General features: G+C 35.8%; 1 protein-coding gene across 1 annotated transcript in view; it reads right to left on the bottom strand.

Annotated features, from left to right (window-relative positions):
• atp8b2 (ATPase phospholipid transporting 8B2) overlaps nucleotides 1-14,956 on the bottom strand; it is an 82,982-nt gene that overhangs the window by 12,221 nt on the left and 55,805 nt on the right. Inside the window, exons 15-26 of the mRNA XM_056474609.1 lie at nucleotides 14,792-14,826; nucleotides 14,540-14,708; nucleotides 14,147-14,335; nucleotides 11,719-11,834; nucleotides 9,873-10,037; nucleotides 6,814-6,925; nucleotides 6,629-6,734; nucleotides 6,290-6,524; nucleotides 5,510-5,693; nucleotides 1,048-1,271; nucleotides 877-960; nucleotides 551-796 (exon numbers count right to left, since the gene is read on the bottom strand). Of these exons, the coding sequence (XP_056330584.1) occupies nucleotides 551-796; nucleotides 877-960; nucleotides 1,048-1,271; nucleotides 5,510-5,693; nucleotides 6,290-6,524; nucleotides 6,629-6,734; nucleotides 6,814-6,925; nucleotides 9,873-10,037; nucleotides 11,719-11,834; nucleotides 14,147-14,335; nucleotides 14,540-14,708; nucleotides 14,792-14,826 (1,865 nt within the window). The remainder of the gene's footprint in view (nucleotides 1-550; nucleotides 797-876; nucleotides 961-1,047; nucleotides 1,272-5,509; nucleotides 5,694-6,289; nucleotides 6,525-6,628; nucleotides 6,735-6,813; nucleotides 6,926-9,872; nucleotides 10,038-11,718; nucleotides 11,835-14,146; nucleotides 14,336-14,539; nucleotides 14,709-14,791; nucleotides 14,827-14,956) is intronic.

Raw genomic sequence — 14,956 nt, 5'->3', positions numbered from 1 at the left:
TGCTAATGACATCACACACCCTCAGTTTCCAGTTTGGTTTTATAGAAAACAGGAAAACACCAAATCGCTGGTGTGTTTTACATGTAAATATGTTGTACAATTTATTAGACCTCACAAAGCAGCATTATAACAGAACCCTAAAATGTATTTAACATTATAAAACAGCGCTGCTTCTTCCTCACATGATCATGACCAGAATGACTGGAAGCGGTCGACTGTGACATAAAAAAGCTCCCCGGCTTTCGTTCTGCATTATGCTTGTCTCTCATCAGCAATTGTTTCAGAGGTCTTGTTTCACTTCACTGACTTTCAGCTTACTCTGCTTTATACTATCCTACCATGATAATAAGTTTGGATATTTTTTAGCTCATCCATGAACATGATTTCTGCAGGAGATCCGTAGGACACAATGAAAGCAGTAACTCCCATGAACTCCAAGAACTATGCCATTGTTTGTTGTAAATATGCTCCCTCTAGTGGAGAAAATGACATCTTGTATCTATAATTGCTTATGTATATTTGCTAAATCAATTATTCTGCATGAACTCACTTGAACGCTGACAACGATGACGAGGGCCGTTGCTGTGGTTACCGCAAAAGTCTGATAGTCTGCCAGAGGGACTCCATTGCTCTGTGTGGCGTGAGAGAGAACGCCGTAGGGTATGAAAAACAGAACCACAGAGGTGTAGATTCCTTGAGCGATGCAGATGAAGAACTCGCGCTTGTTAAACAGCAAGTTCAGCTGACCCGGCTCATACAGCTTCGGATACTCCAGACTCCTTTGTTCAGGAACATCCTGAGATAGATGGGGATTGGGTTTCTCATAAAAGGCAAACAAAATGAGTCAGTGTTTGAGGCATGCTTGCTTTTTCTTACCTGATCGAAGATGCCCATGGCTAATACAGGCAGGGATGTGTATACGATATTGTAGAGAGTGATGAAGTACTGGTCGTAGACAGTCTAAATGAAAAAAATCACAAAGTCAAGGTTATGATATTAACATTTAATGTGGGCCACTTTCTTTGAGTCTCAGAATGAATCTCTCACCTGTGCTGAGAATCCACAGAAGAACCCAAACCAAAAGTGCACCATAGTGAAGGCAAAGTTCTTGTAGAAGAAGTAACAGAGAAAACGGCACATGCGCAGGTAGGACCAGCGTCCGTGCACTAGCAGAAGTCGCTGCAGGAAGCGGAACTGGGAAAAGGAGTAATCTGATGCCAGCACAGCCTGAATCCCCTCCTGTCCACTGATGCCCACACCAATGTGAGCCGCTGCAGGAGGAGAGAAACACACAAGTTCAGATAATGCGGTTTACTTTGTTATTTGATCTAACTGGAGGGGAAAACAGAAGCAAGTTTGGGGTTGATACAAAGACTAACCTAAACATTTATGACCTTCATCTTTTTTAGCTCATCCTCATTTCAATCAGCTCCAACACACTTGACTAGAAGTTAAAAGTCTAAAGGATGCGATTAGCCAAACGAAGTGTGTTTTTAATTTGGTTATCAACTAAACTTTGCAGAACAGTGGGCCTCCAGGAACATGCCTAGACAATCATGGCCCTGAGTATCAGGATTTTTCATTTCACATAGGAACATTCACTTTCCCTAGTAAACAACAGCACAAACATATACTATCTTTTACATGATGTGAAGAAATAACAGTTTAAAGGAAGTTCAAAGGTTCAGTTCTGATGGGACCCATTTTGATAGTGGAAGCTGAGGGTTATAACATATTACTTCCATAAACGTCAGTAAAATCTTGAGTGACTTTTGTGTGACTGGGCCTTCTGTTGAGCTTTGCACTCCTTTTGCACGCAAAAGTGACAGGATGCAGGTTAATATCCACTGCTGTATGGATATCCGTTATGTTCATGTACAAAATAAACCTGATTTAATGTCCACAAAGCAGGATTGAAGCATCTTGTATTCCCGGTTGTCTTGTTGATATGATTTTACGTGTTACTATGGAGACATGCTAATAGGCAGCTGTCAATCAATTCGGTGGGCGGGGGGACCACACTTCTATGTCAAGTTGAAAACAGCTCCAATTGGTCCACCGTTTTTATGTTGTTAAATAGAAAAAAAAAAAAGGACTGAGTGTGTTTATATCACCCCAATATGACGGTCTATACATTATACCTACACATATGTCTGTCCAAACAGCTTGAAAAGTTGAATTTTCACCATAGGTGCCCTTTAAATTCATCCCACAATGGGTCGGTTTTGATCAATTATAACCAATCATGATCAGGTGCAAATTTATTTTAAGATGCCAAAATCTTTTTGCCATTAAACTATTCTCCACTTGATGTCCCCTGGGGGTCCTATTGCTAGCTAAGTTTAGGTTCAAATAACTCTGGTAAGTTAAGGCGGATAATCCCCTGTCCTGGGAAACCCCTACATTTTCTCATTTTCACACACACACTCATACACTACGGCCAATTAAGTTTATTCAATTCACCTACGGTATAGCGCATGTCTTTGGACTTTGGGGAAAATGGAACACCCAAAGGAAACCCATGCAAACACAATGAGTACATGCAGAAATGCCACCTGGCCCATCCAGGACTCAAACCAGCAACCTTCTTGCTGTGAGGCGACAGTGATAACCACTGAACCACCATGCCAGCTGCTGATAATCCCTTTTATGCTAAAATTACAGGATAGGGACAGTCCAAATTGATGTGAATCAGTGAGATTTCACTAGTATTATTATCAGTCAGTCTTCTGATAACTTCTCTCTGCATTTTTTATGTTACAGAGATTTACATTTAACTCATGCACACCAGCAAAATACAGTTGAGGTCAGAATTATTAGCCCCCTGACTTATTAGCCCCCTGTTTATTTTTTGCCCAACAGAGAGAAGATTTTTTCAACACATTTCTAAGCATAATAGTTTTAATAACTCATTTCTAAAAACTGATTTATTTTATCTTTGCCATGATGACAGTAAATAATATTCGACTAGATATTTTTCAAGACACTTCTATACAGCTTAAGTGACATTTAAAGGCTTAACTAGGTTAATTAGGTTAACTAGGCAGGTTAGGGTATTTATAAAGTTATTGTGTAACAATGGTTTGTTCTGTAGAGTATCGAAAAAATATATTGCTTAAAGGGGCTAATAATTTTTACCTTAAAAATTAAATACTGCTTTTATTCTAGCCGAAGTAAAGCAAATAAGTCTTTCTCCAGAAAAAGAAATATTATCAGACATACGGTGAAAATTTCCTTGCTTTGTTAAACATCATTTGGGGAATATTAATATAAATAGGGGGGCTAATAATTCTGACTTCAACTGTACATGCCACCCATAGTACTAAACAAAAAAGATGGAATAGAGATTGACATTTGACTAATACACACCAGCAAAATACATCCACACCCATAGTACTAAACAAACAAGATGGAAAATTGCTTTGATGGGTGTGTGTGTGTATGTGTGTGTGAAAACATGTTGAGTTGGGACAATATGGGATGGGCAAAGAGATTTAGACATAAACCACATCCTCCATATCTTGGTCTTATCCATGTTCACAGGACCCTGTTGAAATAGTTGTGACACCGTGTGCACCCACGAACACAGTTCTGAAATGTTAAGGGAAGTGACACAATCACATACATATAACAATAACAAACTGAAAGAACGAACATCGCTAACTTGCCTTCTCTGGGGCACCTTTGCATAAACTAAAAAAGGAACTTGACAAAAAAAAAAAAACTCTCTATTTCTCTCACTTAAACCACATTTGAATTCATTTTCCCATGGCAAAAATAGATTCGAATAAATAGATGCTAATAAACACTTTCCATTCAATATGCATCACATATAATTTTTATATCTCTGCAGAATACACTTTTTAAACTTTGCTAATCGAATAAAAAGTAAACTAAATAAAAGCTCTAAATTATTCTAATGATTACACCACAATAATACTCTACTGTTTAAGTCACTCATTTCTGCATAGAAACCAATTTACACATTAAACTAATTTTATATATATTTTTTTATATGTATTGTTTCCCCAGTAATTGTTTTAATAACTAATTTCCAATAAATTATTTCTTTTATCTTTGCCATGATGACAGTACACAATATTTTACTAAATGCAATTTAAAGCCTTAAATAGGTTAATTAGGTTAACTAGGCAAGTTATGGTAATTAGGCAAATCATTATATAACAATGGTTTGATCTGTAGACAATTGAAAAAAAAGTATAGCTTAAGGGGGTTAATATTATTGACCTTAATTTTTTTTTTCATTAAAAACTGCTTTTATTCTAGCCAAAATAATATGAATAAGAAGAAAAAATATTATCAGAAATACTGTGAAAAACTCTTTCCTCTGTTAAACTTAATTTGGTAAATATTTGAAAAAGAAGTTTATATTGTTACGGGATTGTGTTTCAATCGAATGCTGAAACAAATAATTTTATATTTTACTGCTTATTTAATAAAGAATCATGAAAAATGGTTTCCACTGTTTGTTTTAACTGTTTTTATCATAGATAAGAATAAAAATGCTTATTAAGTACTAAATCAGGGTATTCAAATGATTACCATCACAAGAATAGCCTAAGATGACAGCCTGTACTAGAATATATTTAAATAAATACCAGTAATTCCAAATTTTAATAGTTCACAATATTACTGTTTTTACTGTACTTTTAATAAATACACAGCCTTGAAAAAGCATTGATGACCCTATGCAAAACACTGACAAAGCTTACAAACCACAAAATATTAATACATTAGTGTAAGTACAAAAATTGTTCTGTTCTATTTTATTTAATTTAATTTAATTTAATTTAATTTAATTTAATTTAATTTAATTTAATTTAATTTTATTTTATTTTATTTTATTTTATTTTATTTTATTTTATTTTATTTTATTTTATTTTATTTTATTTTATTTTATTTTATTTTATTCTATTCTATTCTATTCTAAAGATTTTGTCAGGGACAGATACAGTAGCAACCCAATCACTGATTTGTAAGGTATGTAGGGTATGTATGCGTTATTTGTAGTCTTAGGACAACTTTTGAGGCTTTTGCGTAAATCTGAAACTTCTTGTGCATTTTGACTGTTCATTTACACAACAACTGCATTTTTGTGAAAGAAAATGCAAAAATCTGAAAGCAGGGGTTCAAAGTTAAGGTTTTTGAAAATGCTGTCATTGTCACGCTTGTCTAAACACCCGAAAACAAGAGACTTAGAAAATGATGATGTCATGCATGAGCATAGTGCATGTTTAGGATGTGTAGTTTAAAGGTAAGTGCAACAAACACAAAGCAATGGTGGTGTACATGACAGTTGCAGTGTTTGCTAACACCTCCATCAGTAAAGTGTGGATTTACTTCACATCACAACCCACAGCGGAGATGCCACTTAAAGAAACCCGACGTTTACATATGATAAACAAATCAGAAGTTCAAAAAAAGTTACATTTTCTTGGCAAAGAATATTTATCCTAAACATGCCTGTTTACATCCCTTTTTCTCTTACTCTTTATCATGCTGACGTCGTTTGCTCCATCTCCAATAGCGAGTGTGACTGCCTTCTTATGGCGTTTGACCAATTCCACAACTAGAGCTTTCTGAAGAGGAGTCACCCTGCAGCAGATCACTGCTCGACAGGCACACGCAGTCTCCAAAAACTCACGCTCCATATCCGCTTCCAAAGCATGAGCCTGATCCAGAGACAAAAAGAGGAGAAATATTTCTTAAGAAATCTCCTGCAAAATCATGCTTAATGCAGAATTTGCTTTGTGCTCCATTATAGCAGGTCAACACAACTAAAACTATAAAACTAACATAGAATGTATATATATGTAAATATATTTGTATATATACGTATATAAATGTACTGTATATATATATGTGTATATATACGTATATATATGTATATATATGTGTGTATATATATATATATATATATATATATATATGTATTTGATGTGTGTGTGTGTATGTGTGTGTGTGTGTGTGTGTATATATATATATATATATATATATATATATATATATATATATATATATATATATATATATATATATATATATATATATATATATATATATATATATATATATATATATATATATTTGGCTGGAATACCCCACTCCACCATACTCTGCAAAAAAGCCACCTTAAAAAGCCAAACTCAAAATAATAACAATTAAATAAATAGTATATAAATAAACATAGAATGAGACTGAATTAACCTCAACCCCCTTTTGAATTAATTTTATTTCAATAACACTCCTGAATGATGTTGGCACTTACCAGGCTGTGCCCGCTGATGATGAGGGCAAACTCTCCACTGATTGACTCCAGTAAGGAGGAGGGCGGAGCCTGAGCAGGGGGACATTTACTTTCATCAGGTGTCCAGTTTGCAGCAGCAGCACCTGCAGCTCCACATCCATTTCCAAAGGCACAAGCGCCGCTCCACCCCTGAGCTTCAGCTTCCTTCCCTCCGTCTCTGGTGCGTGCTGACTCTAGCATCCGCTCTCTTGCTTTTCTGCACATGGCAGAACATAAAAAAACAAAAAAAAAAACATAAATTTTCCAGCCTCTCAAATTTCACGTGCTGATGGAAAGATCGGTTAAGCGTCAGCAATGTACCTCAGTTCCTCACGCACGCTTTGAACAGTGTGTCCATTAACAATGAAGACCTCCGTCATGTCATCTGTCAGCATCTTACAGGAGTAACCAATGTTCACTGCAGTCTCTGTGACAGAGAAATGTATAGATATGGTAAAGTTGCCATTCTGTCAACTCAAACTAAATAAATTCAATGCACTGCTTACCTTGTTTGTCTCCAGTGAGCACCCAGATTTTGATGTTTGCCAGCGAGAGAATGGCAATAGTTTCAGGAACCCCCTCTTGCAGTTTATCTTCTATAGCTGTGGCCCCCAATAACTATAGCAAGAATTAAATGGTTTAAAATTATATTTATAATAAATTTATATTTAGTATTAAAGTATTTACTTAAGCCGGTTCATTCCGCGGTGACAACCCCAGATTAATAAAGGGACTAAGCCGAAACGAAAATGAATGAATGAGTATTTTTACTTTAGTATAAGTAACAATTCTCACTATTAACTAGATGATTTTTACTTCCATATTATTAAGACATACTTATTCTACATCCCCAGTCATACATAATACCTAAACAACAACTAGTACCTTTTCAACAACTAGGTTCATTAATAGCAAGAATTGTACCTTGGATGGGACATATTATGCAAAAATCACTTTTATTTTTGTGGCAACGGTTTGTGTATATTTAACCAGCTTCTAATGAAATAAATATTTTTTTTTTATGATCACACTTGATAAAAAACAGTCAGCAGAAACACTTTGATTGACATTTTCCAATTGTACATGTCGTCAGAAAGGGAAAGCCCCACCCATTAGTGATCTCTCTCCCTCATTAGCATATGAAGTTGCATATGAGCATATGAGGCATGTGTAGCTCCACCCTCTTTTTAAATAAGGGTTGTAAGCACAATCTTGTTTGAATTTAAAGCGACAGTCACCAAAACAGCACAATTAAGATCAAAGCCCAAAAGGGGCTTTTCCAAACACTTATAACACAAACAATAAGTGTCGTGATTGTCTAAAATAAAGTGTAACCTACAGTAAATTTAGAATTAATAATATTAAATAGTTAATATTATACTGTGACAAGGTGGCTCAGAAGTTAGCAGTTGGTATTTCTGTGTGGAGTTTGCATGTTGTAAAAAAAGACTTTTATTACAGATGCAGCTATCTTGGACATCTGCTGCAGCTATAGATGTTGTCAAAATTAGAGAACAACCTACAACTTCCTACAAGTCCTAACAGGAGTAAAAGACCAGTTTTTAAAGAACAGCTCATGAGCGCAGTATATAAAAAACTAATTTAGAAATTTGAAAAATAACAATGATCAAAATTAGAGAATACTTTCACATAAACCATATTTAACTGGCAGCCTAACATGACAGTTTTCACCAAATTTGTTCCTAATCTATGACTTTTATTATATTGCTTATAAAATATCACCATCATCACTGTGCTTTCCAAAATAACTACAAGGTGTTCAATTAAGCACCTTATTTTGCCTTATATACAACCCCAAATCAAAACAAGTTGGTATAAGTACAGTAAGTAGTGATTTTTAAATTTTATTTTGACTTGCATTTCATTGCAGACAATGCAGCAAACATTATTTAATGTGTTCCTCATGATTTTTCATGTAAACGAACACGTATTTCAATTTTGACAACACATTTAAAAAAAGTTGAGACAGGAGCAATTTAGGGCTAGTAATCAGGTAAATTGATTAAATAATGATGTGATTTTAAACCGGTGATGTCAACGGGTGATTGCAATTATGATTTGGTACAAAATCAGCATCCAAGAAAGATCTAGTTTTTTAGGAGCAAAGATGGGCAGAGGATCGCCAGTTTGGCGATGTGAGAAAATTATTGAAATGTTTAAAAACATTTCAATATTTGGATATTTCACCTTCAACAGTGCATAACACAATTAAAAGACTAAAGGAATCTGGAGGAATTTACAGGAATTTACAGCAAGCCTAAGCTGAACAACCGTGATTTCCAATCCCTCAGGCGGCACTGCATCAAGAATTGTCTTTTATCTATAAGCGACATCAACACATGTGGTTAGGACTACTTTGGCAAACCTTTGTCAAGTAACACAATACGTAGTTGCATCCACAAATGCCAAGTAAAACTGTACTGTGCCAAAAGGAAGCCCTATGTAAACAGTGTCCAGAAGTGCCATTGACTTCTCTGGGCTCAGAGGATTCTGGGTGTGGCGCATTTTAAAGATGCAAAATGCAACAACGTAAAAACCTTGTACTGTTGCCACCCTTAAGACTTGTTTGCTGGAAGAATGGGACAAAATAACATCTAAACATATCATCACTTGGTGTCTTTTGCTCCTAGACATTGTAAAAATCCTAAACAAGTGTTCTGAAAAGGAATGGCAACATTACAAAGTGGTAAACGCTCTACTTTTCCAACTTTTTTGAAATGTGTTGCAAGAACCAAAATTGGAATACGTGTTTATTTTGGGAAAAAAATAAACTAAAAATCATGAGGAACACATTAAATGTTTGTTGTATTGTCTGCAATAAAATACAAGTCAAAGTAAATTTAGAAATCACTTCTTTCTTTTACTTGTGTTTTCCATACCGTCCCAACATTTTCTGGGGTTGTATTTTTTGCTATACTGTTTTACTAGCATGATACTAAAATTAATTCAAAGTTTGCACAATAAAGGTTGCATAACTATGGAAAAAAAATCAAGTGTTTTTAAATAGTTCTCTAATTTTGATCTCCACTATGTAAAGACATTAAAATAGACTGAATTAAACTTTGAACTCCATATTGTGTCTTTGTTATTGTTATTAAAATAAGAGAACCTCAGTATTAATAGCATTATAATATTAATGATATATTATATTAATGTTTTATTTATTGACTATTCATTGCAAGAATGGCTGATCAATGGATTATAAGATAACAATCAGGTAAGATTTTAAAAGAGTTTCAGTTCAAATCAGTAATGTCCCGCATCCCCAAAATTACTTAATAATAATAATAACCATTTGCCTTGTATATTAGTTTAAACTCATCACTGCTTTCTTTGCTAATACAATTTACAGGCTCAAATCAATATTTTGTATACTCATTTGTAAGTAGCCATATAATAAGTGGTAAATGTACACCCAGTCAGTTGTTATCCCACAATAAAGAAGCTCAAGACTAATTCAAATTAACCCAAACAATGAACATTATACTTCACTTATAAGAAAGAGCAAGAAAGACTAAGAAAAGAAAGGAGTAACTGAATGCACCATCATATCCTGTTCTATCTCCTCATAAGCAGCAGCGAGTCGGTCTTCTCTGCAGTCTGTGGCTTTATCAGCTCCACGAAATCGCTCTGACCACTCGTCCCACTGCTCCTCTGACAGATCCCGATATGCTACTGCCAAAGTCCGCAACCCGTCACCTGCATACTCCTGTAGAATCACACACACATTAATGCTGGTCAGAATAAGTATGTTCTGCTAACTGTTGTAAATTTTATAGAAAGTATCTGTTACGCCTAATGGTGATGGAACATTCACCAATTTGATTGACATTTTGTTATTAAAAACATTAAAGTTGTCTGAACATTTCTTGCTCTTATGCTTTTTATGTATACAAAAAGACTTTTGTATAGATTAGATTTTAGTTTGAATGCCATTTTACATAACATTTATTGCTATATACTGAAAGCAGCAGCAGATATAAGCCTTACCATTTTGCGTGTGAGTGCAGATATTCTGTGCTTCTGAATGGCTGTATTTAAATTTCTGTTGGGTTTCGTCTGGTGCAAACAGCCAAATCGCTCAATCTCAGCCAAGCTGTGTATCTCGTCACGAAGCACGTTGCTTAGACATGTGGTTACAATGTAACCTGCTCACCTAAAGTTTACGTTTGTAATATTTATATCATTTGCTAACTAATAACCCTTATGTGGAACTAAACCGGAGGTCACATTTTTGTCACGGACGCATACTTTCAGAGCCTTTCTTAATGAATGAATGGAATACGCTGTTTTCCACCAAAGCAACTCGGGGTGCTGAAATATAATTGGTTAAACTGGAATTAGGCAGGTTAAAACGACCACAACAAAGACAGCATTCCAGCACGGAAAACACATTTTCAAAGCAGAATATCTGACTTCAGCATTGTTTTTCAGATAAACAAGCATGCTCACTTGGCATGTTTCCTAAATATCTGCAAACATATTATGGTATTTTTATGCTTTAGAAGATTCAAAAACTTACATACAGCACCTTTAAACACCACATGAAAACTGAATGAATCAGCTTTTCACTGAGGTATGGTTTGTTAGAATTGGACAATATTAGCCGAGATACTACTAATTGAAAATCTGGAATCTGAGGGTTCAAAAAATAAGTTTGAAGCTGTCTAAATTAAGCTCAAAGCATATGACTAATAGAAAAAATGAGTTTTGATATTTTCACAGTAAAAAAAATACTTAGCTATTCATGAAACATGAACTTCAGTTACTATTCTAACGTATTTTGGCATAGAAGTAAAATTAATAATTCTGACCAATACAGTACAACTTCAGACTGACTCTTGTGGACTAGGGTCACATATACACATACATACATATTAACTTACTTACAGTAAACTTACTTATTGACCCAAACCCTCTCAAGTGTGTATGGCACGGAAAGTGTTGAATTATTACATTTATTATTTCTGCTAGTTTATCATTTTTAATTGTATTAGAAATATTTCCAATAATGATGGCAGAATTTTAAATCACTATTCATCTCACAAAACTATTTCAAACAAATGTTTGGTTTGATTTTCCAGACCTGCACATTGTAACAAATAAGGCTGACTTTGCAAACCCATTTTATTTCCATATACTCTATATTTGAAATGTACTATTCCAAATGTTTATATAAATGACGAACAAAATATCTATTAATTATATATTGTAAATACTGTACAGATGATCTAATAAGAAAAAAAAAAATACTACAACATCCACTAGAGGGCTCTGTTGTTCAATTTAAATGATAGCTGCAAGTCATACAGCTTTCAAGGACTCAAAACAAACAGTGAAGGTAACCTGACAGTAACCACAAAACAAACAAAAACCAGAAATGCACTTACATTCAGGTGGTCTGATGTGATGGTCATTACTTCATGGTTGCAAGAGTGAAGTCTCTCTAGAAGCACAGTGTCAGCACCCTTACAGTACAGACGAATACGGCCCTCAGGATTCCTCACTGAGAACCACACACACCGACACACACTCTGAATTACAGTCCTTGCTCCACTGCAGTGATGACAGATGCTCTATTCTTATTATATCTCGTATTATCTCATAGTCATAACATTATCTGACTTCTTTTATGAAAATGCATGTTGAATTTACTTTTTAATCTTGTTTAAAAAAAAAACGAATAATGTATAAAGTATGACTTGTTTTACAATTGTCTTTTAATTGTCTTCGTTTGATATTATGGCTGCTGTTATGCTGAATAAATCATTAACAAAACAGATTAGGTGAAATTTCTGCAGTGCCGTCAATAAATCCCTCCTTTGTCCATGTAAACATGTACCAAATGGACATAAATGACAATATGCAAACAGAAATGAAATGCCTTCTGCAACGCAAGCACCACTTAATCAAACACAAGGGCCATAATTCAGCATTATGAGAGCGTATATGACACACACAACTCTTTCTGTATTGAATTTAGCACTAATGCTCCACTTATTTATGTTGCTTGGCAGGGCAGTATTTTATGCTGTATCCTGATTTCTCTGTCCCAGGGGCATTTTACTAGCTCTTTCTATTTCGCACAGCACTAAACCATATGGCATTGCAGTCTAAACAATGTTTAAAAACTGTACACTTTGAGTTTGCAACAGATAACCGCACAAAAAGTTTAGCAAGGGTGGCAGATCTTTATTTTTTGTAGTGTAATTATGATTTTTAAAAACAGTCAAATGTTGTTGTTTTTTTTGTTACAGCATGTAAACCCAAAGTTTTAGTTTTTTATTTAAATGTATGTTTGGGTCTGCATTGTTTGTATATTATCTAGGTGATTTTTCATTCATTCATTTTCTTTTTGGCTTAGTCCCTTTATTAATCTGGAGTCGCCACAGCGGAATGAACCGCCAACTTATCCAGTACATGTTTTACGCAGCGGATGCCCTTCCAGCTGCAACCCATCTCTGGGAAACATCCATACATACTCATTCACACTCATACACTATGGACTATTTAGCCTACCCAATTCACATGTACTGCATGTTTTTGAACTGTGGGGGAAACCTGAGCACCCGGAGAACATGCAAACTCCACACAGAAACGCCAACTGACCCAGCCAAGGCTCGTACCATCGACCTTCTTGCTGTGAGGCTACAGCACTATGTACTGTGCCACCGCATGGCCCATCTGGGTGATTATTTAAAACTTTAGTGGGGGGTTAATAATAATTTGGAAATAAACTATAGATTTCTGGACCATTTTATAATTTCTAATTCCTTTGGTCATTTTTATCTGTAGGGGGCACCTTGAAATCCAAAGGGAGATGGATGGATGATGGTTAAACTGATTGCTTGGTTCATGAATCCTATTTATTGGTCCTTGCCAAATGAAAGCTGCAATGGACTCTAGAGGCTCTTTTTTAATGATCTAGGCACAAAGTCTGAAGCGCATGGCCAAAAGCATTAAGAGCATGTCAGTCTCCACTTTTGCTATTTTAAAGATGGAAAAATACGCTTTGCGCCCTGCCACATAGTCTAACAAGGTTGTGCTTATTCTCTTAATGAGTTATGGGTGTGTTTTGTGGATAACGTGCATTAAACTAATCAGACTCTCATCTCACATTCTTTTTTAAGATTCAGTTGTATTGCGCCATGGCTCTTTGCTATTTAGATGGCGGACTTTGTAAGAGGAAAAACTATTTTAGTCTGTTTCAGTTCTTCAAAATAGCAGCATGCCAAGTATGCGCCTTAACACACCTCCTTTTTAGACTAGAGCACACATGAGTCCACAAAGTGACGCAAATGGATTTGCTATTTAAACAACGTGGCACAAAATGCGAAAATTAGGGTTGCGCTGGTCTGAAACAACAAATTCTGCCAAACACATCTTTCGCCTTATCGTGCCAGGTTTATGTTAGGGCCCTAGACCAAACAATGCATACTTTAACCAACATACAATAACCGAGGCAAGAGTGTTAAACAGCCGCGTGTCAAACAGCCGTGTGTGTGGACAGTGTCAAACAGCCGCGTGTGTGGACTACCCTGTCGCAAAAAGCAGCGAAAAGTCCTACATGACGGTTATAATTCGATTAAGGTGTTTACATGCCTGTACTGCACTTCAGTAATTCAACTAAAATCGGTATACTCCACATGTCTTAATTCGATTTTTCTAAAGTTCGATTATGACCATAATCTGATTAAATTAATCAAAACGCGCTGTCTACATGGTTAACTCTTAATCAGAGTATTGTCTTAATTCCATTAAAATCGAATTATTAGTGTCTATGTAAACGTAGTCAATGAGAGTGTGTGTTTGAGTTACCTATGACAGACATTCTCTTGCGGATGTTGTTGAAGTCCAGGATGGCGAGGAGTGTGTAAGTAACCGCTTTGCCCAGCTCTTGTGTGGTGACTGTGCCAGGTGTGCGAGAGCGAAACACAAAACCAAAGTTTCGGGCAGCAGTTACTAAAGCCCCTTCATCTGGAGACTGAGCCTTATACACCAGCTCGCCTTCAGAGAAACACAGAGAGAATAAACAAAGAGAACCTCATGAAGAAGGACAGATAATCAGATATAATAATCATATTACAATTCAGAACTGCTCCATCATTTCCTTCTAATGATATTAAAGCCAACAGCTTCCTTGCTTCATTGGATGGAACAGCTCTGAGTAGGGCAGATGATCGATCCTCTAATACTGTTCCAGATGCTTACCCTCGCTCTTCTCCTCGCTCATGACCGTGTGGCAGAGAGACAAGACCCTGAAGAACTCGTGGACCGCCGGGTCTCCTACCATCACAGCCTCCAGCAGAGACTGGTCATAGAAACAGAAACCCCGATCGGCCAAGGGGTTCCACGAGCTGAAGTCCAGCGGCTGCACCCTCTGCCAGTAACAGATGTGTTGGCTCTTTATCATAAACAGCATTTCAAAAATGAAGTTACAGAGGGAATTATGGAGAAACTGACCTTTTGCTGAGCAGCCAGAACGTCCATTACTTCACCTGTGAAATGAGAGACACACTAGAATCATATACTGTACGCAGGAGTCCCCAGCATGTGGTGTTTTGAATGCTTTGTAACAGTGAATCATTTTGAGAAGCAATTGGTTCAGCTGTTTGAAAGCCTTTAACT

This window comes from Danio aesculapii, chromosome 16 (genome assembly GCF_903798145.1).
Source record: "Danio aesculapii chromosome 16, fDanAes4.1, whole genome shotgun sequence".
Classification (NCBI taxonomy): domain Eukaryota; kingdom Metazoa; phylum Chordata; class Actinopteri; order Cypriniformes; family Danionidae; genus Danio; species Danio aesculapii.
Note: the sequence above shows the minus strand (reverse complement) of the source record. Positions and strands in the feature narration are given on the sequence as shown.